Source organism: Lepisma saccharinum, chromosome 10 (assembly GCF_977018435.1).
Source record: "Lepisma saccharinum chromosome 10, izLepSacc3.1, whole genome shotgun sequence".
Classification (NCBI taxonomy): Eukaryota; Metazoa; Arthropoda; class Insecta; order Zygentoma; family Lepismatidae; genus Lepisma; species Lepisma saccharinum.
The window spans coordinates 11,862,917-11,873,312 of NC_139238.1; the positions used below are offsets into that span (position 1 = coordinate 11,862,917).

Consider the following 10,396-nt stretch of genomic DNA (forward strand, 5'->3'; position numbering starts at 1 on the left):
GTTATGTCCTAATATTAATGACATAAACAGAAATAAACATCTCAAGATTGGAACTTCATAATTAATATATTCAAACTTGTAACAAGGTGGATTACATGATTAAAACTTAAACATCCATAAGACACATAAACAAGATGCATAATCGTTGCTATGCACAGACTATGTACATTGGCCATAACTGCTAGTTCACCACATACAATAATGTATTTTATAATATATATCAATCTTCTCCCCTTCTAGAGAAAAAGTTATGAGGGGTAAAACACTCTTGGCCTTTTTACTCTTTCAGATTTCCTTCTTACAAAATCACTTCCTCCCTTCGAAGACAAACTTGATCCTGGACCAAGTCTGCTCGCTTCCTTCGAATATGATCTACTTTCTTGCTTCGGAGACGAACTGTGAGCATTGTGTTCTTCACTGTCGCTTAGTTCCTGCCGATGCATTTCATTTTTTATCGGAGGATATAAATATGCATGATATGCACTATCGTCATATTCCTTGGGTATTTCTGACTGATTTGAATCTCCTCCTGTTTCATGAAGAATCTTTAAAAATGAATAGTGTACATTTCTGTATCTGCCACTTTCTACATCTCTTACTTTATACACAGTAAAACTGCATCTTTCAATAATCTCTCGTTTCCGATGTATCTTTCTTTCAGGGCAGTAATAATATACTTTACTTCCAATTGAAAATTTCTCACATTCATAATGAACATTTTTAGTGTCATCTTTAATGATTATATTACTTGCAGTGTTGTAAGAAAACATTAATGAACTTGGAGATGTTCCAGTTGATGGCAATGGAGTGTTGTTACTGTACGCAGTAGTGATTCTACTTCAGTATTTAATTTTCTAACATCACCTTTTGGAAAATCTCCTATGAGGGTTAGATACCTTTTCACGGTATTGACTGTTCTCTCAGCCAACCCGTTTCCCGAAGGTTTATATGGGCAGGAATGCTTTAGTTCAATGCCCAACCGTTGGCAGAACATCTTAAATTGTTCACTTGCAAAGGGTTGTCCCTTATCTGAGACTAACTCTTTTGGAGGACCAAGTATGTAAAATTGGCTTTTTAAATGTCTAATTGCTTCCTGAGCCGTTAAATTAGAACATTGCCAAACATTCAAACATTTCGTGTGAGCATCAACACACAACAGAAATAAATAACCTTTGAAATAAAATTGATCGACATGTACACGTTCCATAGGTTGTGATGTCCGTGTCCATGATGTAAATTGTCCTTTTGCTGGAGCTCTTGCATTCGTCTGACAAGCATCACATTTTGCAACAAAACTTTCAATGTCAGAAGTCATTTTAGGCCACCAAACTAAATCTCTGCAAATCTGTTTTAATCTCACTACGCCACTGTGCAGACCATGAATTTGAGTGAGAAACTTGCATCGCAGTGTCTCTGGCAATACAATTCTATTTCCCCACATCAACAATCCATCTTATGTTGACAGTTCCAGACGTTTCTTCCATAAAGCTACTGCTTCCTCATTGATTTGTGGAATTCTTAACGTAAATTGTTATTTTAGACAACAAACTATCGCCTTTTGTATGCTCCTTGATCTCAGATATGCGTAATGGTTGTAACTTTTGTTCTAGATCTGCATACGCTGTCAAAACCAAATCTGATTGCAATTCTTCAGGTAGTGGTAATCTTGACAAAGCGTCTGCTATTGGAACCTTCTTAGAATACACTATTTCGTAATTCAGAGATGCCATGAATATTTTCCATCTCTGCCAACGTGCATTGTGTTGCATGGTGTATTCGAATCAAGCAATGATTATGATATTGATATGAGAAGCTGTGGACCAGCATGCATAAGTCTCTTGTGATCTGATGCTATCAGAATTTTCGCGAAATGACTCTTCGGATGAAGAATAATTTGATGTTTGCTTTGAAACTCCAATTCACTGTTTTCCAATCTTCCTCCGACACGAATTACTTTTTCATTGTCGAGAAATGGATGAAGGTTCCTCAAAATGCTTTTGTTGTGTACTTGCTGCTTGTCAGACAAATCTTTGATTTCCTGAGAGAAGAATGCACGTTGTGTTATCTTGATGCAGGCAAGTGTGGCGCCTTGAATTTCAAAGGTGGTAAGGTCTTCACTCATTTTCTCTCTTGAGTTTCTGCAATTGCTGATGAACCTTTTGCAGAGTGACACTACTCTCAGCAGCTTGGATAAACTTCAATATCTAGATATGATTTCTTCTTCAGTTGTTACATGAGTGACCAATGTGGTAGCTGCTACCTTACGCTGCTCTGGAATAGTGTTGTCGTCTGGACGGAATGCTAAACTGGATGATGGCCACTGTGTCTCATCTTCTTGGAGCCAGGTGGGTCCGTGCCACCAAAGCTGAAGTGATCTGATAGTTTTTGCATCGACTCCTCGTGAGATCAGATCTGCAGGATTGTCTTTTGACGGAACGTGCTTCCAATCACTGACTTGTGTGAATTCCTGTACAATTGCCACTCGGTTGGCAACAAAAGGTTTCCATTTACTGGCTGGTGACGCCAGCCAAGCTAGGACGATTTTTGAGTCGGTCCATAGGTAAATGGTGTCTATACATAGACGCAGTATGGGCAATGCTTTGTGTACCAGTTTGGCTAGTAGAACTGCCGCACATAATTCCAAACGTGGAAGAGTGGTTCTCTTCACCGGAGCCACCTTGGACTTTGAACACAATAAGTTCACACTTATGTGACCCTCTGAATCAATTGATCTTACGAAGAGAACACTCCCATAGTTTCTCTCTGATGCATCAGAGAAACCGTGAATTTGAACTTTATGTATGTCTCCTGGAGCCAAAACGAACCGTGGTACTTTTACTTCGTTAATACATGTGAGCTGGTAATGAAGACGACGCCATGTTTTCTGCAAATCTATAGGAAGCGGATCATCCCATCCTACATTGTGGAGCCATAACTGCTGCAGGAATGACTTGTATGTGATCACCACTGGCGATATTAGTCCGATTGGATCGAACACTTGTGCAATTGTGCTGGCAACTTGGCGCTTTGAGATGATCTTCAACGAGCCTACATCCACTGTTGTGGCAACCTTGCTGTCCATAAGAAATTCGTCCGTGGATGGGCGCCATGAAATTCCCAATGTTTTTGTGCCTTCTGTGTCGAATTGCACTAGGTCCTGTACTGCCTTCAATTCTTCTGGAATAGATTGCAACACTGCCTTGCTATTGGAGCACCATTTACGTAGATTGAATCCTCCCTTCTGGAGTAATTCTGTGAGACTTTCACGCAGCTTTATTGCCCCTTCAATGCAATGATTTCCTCCCAGAAAATCGTCAACGTAGAAGTCATGTGTTAAGACATGAGTAGCTACTGTGAAATTTGATGATTCATCTTCTGCCAACTGTTTGAGGCATCTTGTGGCCAAGAATGAACTTGAAGTTAATCCATAAGTGACTGTGTTCAAACTGTAAACATGGATCGGTTCGTCACGTGATGCTCTCCATAAGATGCATTGAAGTGGTCTGTCTTCTGAATGCATGTTAATTTGCCTATACATTTTAGCCGTGTCTGCAGTCAGTGCGATTTTGTGACTACGAAATCTGAGCAGGATTGAAAACAATTTTTCTTGTATCGTGGGACCAATCATCTGTATACTGTTCAACGATTCCCCCGTAGTTGTGGGCGAGCTTCCATCAAAAACCACTCTTAAACGTGTAGTTTTGCTTGATTCTTTGATCACACAGTGATGTGGAATGTAGTACCTTGTCTCCTTGTCTCTGGATATATCTTCCAATGTCCCAATTTGTTGCATGTGCTTGAGTTGTTGGTACTCGACCATGAATTCTGTGTACTCTCTTTTCAATTCCATGTTCCGATCAAGTCTTCTTTCTAATTGGTTAAATCGTGAAATCGCTGTTTGCAGAGAATCCCCAAGAACGGATCTGTCCTTCTTCAAGGGTAGCTTGACTGTGTATCGACCTTCTCGATCACGAGATGCAGTTTCCTGGAAATGTTTTTCACAGGTGATTTCTTCTGGTGAAGGCAACTTATCATGGAATTCCTCCAAATCCCAAAATCTCTGTAAATGGAAATTGACTGTATCTTCTGTGCGAACAAAGAATAACTTCGAAGGTCCGTTCGTAGATGGTGCATTGGGAATCCTTCCTGCTACAATCCATCCAAATTCAGTGTTTTGCAACGCTGGATAGTTTCCTGTTCTTGAAAGTTTTTCTGGCTTGAGAATCGTGTAGAACACATCTGCAGACAGAAGTAGGTCAATGTTGCCAGGTGTATGGGAGCTAGGATCTGCTAAATGTATGTCACTCGGAATTCCCCATGTGGAAGTTTCGAGCCTCTGCGCTGGCATCGAACTTGTGATGTTTGGCAAGATGGAACAAGATATCTCCATGGTGAATCCACTTATGCTGGATTTAATCTGCGTCTCCATGGTGTGAAAAGCTTGCACTGTAGCTTCATTTATCCCTTGGATTGGAATTCGGCGTTTTTGTTTCTTGATGCGTAGCTGCTGAGCAAGATGCTCTGTCATAATATTACTCTGCGAGGCTCCATCCAAAAGTGCACGACATGGGAGCCACTCGCCGTATGCGTTCTTGATTTTTATGACTGCTGTGGCTAGGAGAACTTGCGAAGTTTCTCTGTTCTTGACAGAACAATATGCTTCAGTCTGGGCATCATTATCCTGAAAACGAGTATCATCGCCTACTGCCGATTTACTTCTGGATTTACTGGGCTGCTTCTGTGTTTGACGTTCTCTGCTGTTCTTATCTTCATGAAGAAGGGAATTATGTTTCTCTCCGCAATACTTGCAAGATCCTGCTTTGCATCCTGACCTAAATCCCTGGTGATCTGACTGTCCAAGACAATTGAAACAGATCTGGTTGTCTCGAAGAAATTTGTACTTCTGAGCTATAGTATCTGCTTTGAAAGAACTGCACGCAAACAGCGGATGCTTATTATTCATCATAGTATCCTTGCAATACAGGCATGAAGGAGATACAGTAGAAACATACGATCTTGAAGGAGAAGGATGCGCAGGTTTGTGACTTTGTTGTTTGGTGTTGCCACTAAACTGTGGATTGAATGTTGATCTTTCATTGGAAATTGGTTTGAATTTCTCTAAAGCCTTGGTTCTGTGCTCTAGAAATTTAAACAAACTGTCAAGAGTGGTGAATTCAGAATCATTCACTTCTAATTCAAAAGCTTTTCGTGTGGTGGCATCAAGCTGAGAGGTAAGATGTTGAACTAACACTATATCTGATAGTGAACTATCTCCTGCTAATAATTTTAACACTGAGATGGAACTGATAGCTGTGTTTGTGAACGCTCGCAACTCTTCTGCGTTTTCTCTCGACACTGGTTTTATATGCAAAATATCATTGACGTGTGAAGCAGCTATGAGACGCTTGTTGTCAAAACGCTCTTGCAGTTGTTTCCACGCTACACCGTAGTTGGATGCTGTAATTGGTATGCTTTCAATGATTTGCAATGCCTCACCCTTCAGTGCGACACGTAAATACTGGAATTTCTGAATATCTGAAATATCCGAATTATCATGTATGAGCGAAGAAAATGTGTCTTTGAATGATACCAGGGTGTAATTTCCACTGAAATGTGGAAGCTCTATTAATGGCAACTTGACTTGAGACTTGCACGAAGCCCTGTGTTCATTTTCCGCGTCGTCTGTATTTGAATGATTTCCCTCATTTAATGTTAGCATCTGCGACTTGAGATCGAAATATGAAAGTTCGATTGTCTCTCGAATTGCCGTGTGTTCATCGTCTGTGGCTTCAAATTCAATGCAATCCTGAATTTCTTCTAGCTTGGGCCATAATGTGTTCAGTTGCTCCAGCCGAACCTTGATCTGTTGAACGTTCGGCGCCTCTGGATCAACACTGCTAATATACTACTGCAATCTCGTTATTTGCCCCCTGTCGGCGGCACGTTGCTTTAGAAGATGTGCTAAGTCTGCCATGCCGCAAGGTGGGAGGGACAAGCAATGCGTATTGAAGTGACAGGAAAAAATGAGGAAATATTGAACCAAACACTGTTGTACTCACCGATCTGGCATTCACTGGACCATCTGGGCAGCTGAAATCCTGGTTAGGCTGCAACACTGCGAGTACTGGAACAGCTGATGCACAGTCGCTATGGTGATGTCATGTCTGCATGCGTGGGCTGCTTGATGCAACTCTCCGCTATTCGTTTCTCCTCGCTAGAAGTTCCCCGCACGAAAACGAACGAAAAAGCCAGTCCCGTGAAGGAACAGAAAACTGCAGTCTAAAAATAACTCAGGGACACACCACGGGTGTATGACATCATGTCACTGGTCGCCGACTGTTCCTCCCACCGCAGGAGGAAGAAGGGAGCGGAGTGTGTAACGTCACTGACAAGCGAACAGAGAGAGCGCTGTCGGTCGGGGAAGTCCCGATCGTGTCCATCAGCCACGTGGAAAATATCTCGCGCTCTACAACGAATGACATAATGCTTTCAATAACTTGTAGTTACTGTACTTCAAAATAATGTTTGCACAACACAATGTCACTAAAATCACTGATGATAACGTACCTCATGTTCAATACAAAGGAGATCACGGCCTGCGGAGGACCATAAATGAATGCGTTTGCTGCCCGGTAGGACCCTGATTGTCTCCCTGGAATGAATTGTATCACCATAGAGCTTAGTTCACCGCGATCTTCTTAAGGTGTAAAGAAAATGAAGGCACTTACTAAAACTATAACGTTATATTAATAATAAATATGTAGACATAACACGTAATTACACTGTCCTGCACTCCTGCCTCAGTAAACTGTTTATATCAAATTGGAAGCCGGTGTTACAATAACACGTCACTAGTTCTTCACTGAATGATATCAGCACTGTAATTTTCCTGTGAAACTGAACTACATATCACTGCACTTCACTGATATGCTGAATGAAACGTAACCACGTTAGGCTTACGTTTTCTGATGAATATCCGCAACGCGGTGACTTTCGGCTGTTGCCGGAGTGACTTCTGCACGAACACTGGCGGAAGTAAGCTTCCACGCAAAGATGGCGGAAACTAGGCACCGCACCCGATATGAACTGACCAATGGGAGTGCAGGTTTTTTAAAGCACTGGATATACACAAAATAAGCAATTGGTTATATAAAAACAAATGCATTAGCAAAATGAGCAAGAGAAAAGTTCTGTTATTTGCGAATACAAGAATATATAAAAAGATATATCGTGGTTAGTTTCTAGAGATAATTCTCCAGCAGTAAGCTTTGGCTAGTTTTAAATAAAAGCAATATAAGTAGTTATAAGGAAGAGTATTTTAAAAAAAATACGTCACCAAATACGTAGTGGCTGAAGCTCTAGTCTCACAAAAATCGCGAAATGTTTCCATAAACTTTTAAAAGCCAAGCACATAAATCCACGCACAGCCACAAGCGTTTATTTTAGAATATTTCTGAGAGATGGACAGAAAATCGAGGTCGGATTCTTTCCAGCAATGTCACTGGCAGTGCCGGCGATTAAGGGGGGGAGCAATCCTTGCACATCCCCCTCAGTTTTAGCATAGAGAAGATAAATTTATCTTCTTTGTGGTTTTGGCACCCGATCGTCGCCACTGGTAGGGGGAAACTGCACCTTGACCTTAGGTGAATTAAGGGTGTGGGGTTATCGTAGCCCTTGAAGTGCAAATGGACATTCCCACTTTGGCAAGAAAACATTTTAAATCCATACATTTTACAGATAATGACACCAACATTAGATGTGCAAAATATCTCGGCGATATTTGTTTTGGTTCTCGAGAAACACGCCTTCAAACACCGCTGAAATTCACCTCCTACGTCACGGATTTGAAAACGTCCTCTCCACAGACACGAGGTCCTCTGACGTCATCACTTAGAAATGCGTGGAAGCAGGGCTTCTGCTCGTCCCGTCAACTTAGCATGAACCGCGGAAGCGACATCAAAGTCACTTGTTACTGTGTAAAACAAGTATCTTGTAACTTCCAGTGCAAAAATCTGTGCTCCATTTCTTGGAGATGAATTATGCCCTATCCGTATAGCAGTATTTACTATAATTCAGCCACTCGGTAGAGGGTTTTCCCATTAGGGTGACAAAGCAAAACTTGTAACAGCCAATGGCTGAACACGTGAACAGCCTTGTTCATTGCGAATACATAGGTTGGTTCTGACTGGCAAGAACTTAATGTTATAGGAATGCCTTTTCTGAAATTACAATTATTTTCGTCATAATATTTTCTTCGTAAATTTTAAGATAATACGTTTAGAACACTCTGGTTTACATGCCACTTTCTGCAATGTAAGAGGTGATACGGTATAAAAAGGTACGGGGAGTTTTTAAATTTCCTGTAGTAAACGACAATTTTCTTCAGTTAATATATATATATATATATATATATATATATATATATATATATATATATTAACTGAAGCGACGTAAAAGTAGGCTAAATACAAAAATTTGCAATATATATACTATATATATTGCAAATTTTTGTATTTAGCCTACTTTTACGTCGCTTTTCAAGCACTTTGTTTAACCACAACGATGAGAACGCATGGTTAATTTAGTATGTATCTTCTCTAACATCACATTTCTTCCCACTTTTGGCTAATCGCTACAATGAAGATGAATGACTACAAGCAGTATTCGAAGTCGGGGTGCAGGAGGACCCCCCCCCACACACACACACACACTACCACCACCACCGACAAGCACAATCTAAGTATCACCCAACCTGCCACGATACGAGACGAACTTTTTTTCTATCCCATCTCATTACGAAAACATTCACTTGTCCCATCTCCTTTCATGAGACGAGACGGAAAATGTCTCGTCTCGTGAGCAACACTAACATTAACAATAGAAGCAACCCCCTAGCTGTCCTCAAAGTCTTGAGGAAACATCCTCCCATGAAACAATTTCCAGTTCGATGAAATGTCACTCACAAGGAAACAGTCATGCCCAGGTCGAGAGTCAAGCCTGGAACATGCGACTTCCTCAGATAAATCATGAATTTTGTGTATAATAATTACAACGCCAGTTCATTCCTGGTAATTCTGAATCTTCGGGTTGGTTTGCATATATAAGCAGGATAATATTCAGTTTTCGAGGGCTCGTACAGACGAAACGAGGAGTAACAAAAGAATGTATTTATAATCTCTATGCACTGTGAAAGTTTGTACGATAAGCCTTTGCATACGTTGTTAATTCTATATTTTTCGAGACTTGAGGAGACGAGAACTAAAATTGCCCTCCCAAACCGAGACGGATATTTATAAATCGAGACGAGACTGTCAATGAGACATTCATAAATAAACACGAGACAGACATTTACAACTCTCAACGAGAACGAGACCAAGGCTGCCATGTCTCGTCTCGATAGGATCCTTAGAGGTGAAGTTGTGAACCAACTAATTAATGAGTTCGGGGTAACGAGATGAGGCGGCTTTTTTCGCAGTACAAAATTCAAAATATATCGTACCATTTCAGTATTCTATGGGATATTGTTATACACATGGGCGTATATATAGTTCACGTGGGGGGTTCAACTTTTGGTATGATTAGGGTTGCTTTATTTCGTAAGTGAAAATCCAGGACACTGCTGGCCGAAAACTTGTTGGGAGCAGGGGGGGGGGGGTGCTGGACCCGACAAAGTTGTGTGTATGTAGTCACGAAGTCACGCTACTTAGTATTGATACTTTTCTTTTCATTTTGTGTCACTGCGTTTTTAAAAACCAAATATCTTTCAGATGACTCGAGGGGGGAAAATAACTGATTTGACAGTCTCAATGCAGTTTCTTGTCGCAGAAATTCCGAAACTATCAGGAAATTGCAGACATTTGGTGTGTGGAATTACGTAATTTCCTTCCCATCCGTATCCCGGTCTAAGTCTCCAATTTAAAAGAATAAAATAAGTCCGAAGATTTTTTTATGAACAAGCGGATAGAACAGGTAACTGGTAATTTTACCTATGATTTTACTGAACCAAAGGGGGGTGGAACCGTTGAACCATCACTTAAATACGCCCTTGGTTATACAAATTATTTCCTTGTAATAATTATACATAAATAAAGTATTAATATGTTCTGTGCAACTGATGTAATCTTCTGAGTGTATTTTCTCTTAATTGCTCGAAAATATTTGATCATAACTTGCGCAACAGAAATTAAACACAAACTGAAATTGTTTTATGGAAAATAAAGTAAAATAGGCTTTATAAATAAAGTGAAGAATGTGAAAATTCTTATTTTGCACTACAAACTGTAGGTTAAGATAAATTTCAAAATAATTACGTGAGGGAGTGAATAGTGTATCGAATTCGATATTTCCACAATGCCAGAAAATTTCAAATTTCCCGTCCCGACAGAAATAATAATGG

At 40.4% G+C, this 10,396-nt stretch overlaps 1 protein-coding gene across 1 annotated transcript; it reads right to left on the reverse strand.

The window, feature by feature from the left end:
- Positions 1-2,197: 2,197 nt before the first annotated feature.
- On the reverse strand, positions 2,198-3,082 carry LOC145994471 (uncharacterized). The gene has a single exon (XM_083130606.1). The coding sequence runs from the start codon at positions 3,080-3,082 to the stop codon at positions 2,198-2,200; it is 885 nt and encodes a 294-aa protein (XP_082986732.1).
- Positions 3,083-10,396: the final 7,314 nt, after the last annotated feature.

Excerpts from the sequence above, each read along its gene's own strand:
- LOC145994471 (XM_083130606.1), bottom strand. The coding sequence starts at position 3,082 with ATGGACAGCAAGGTTGCCACAACAGTGGATGTAGGCTCGTTGAAGATC.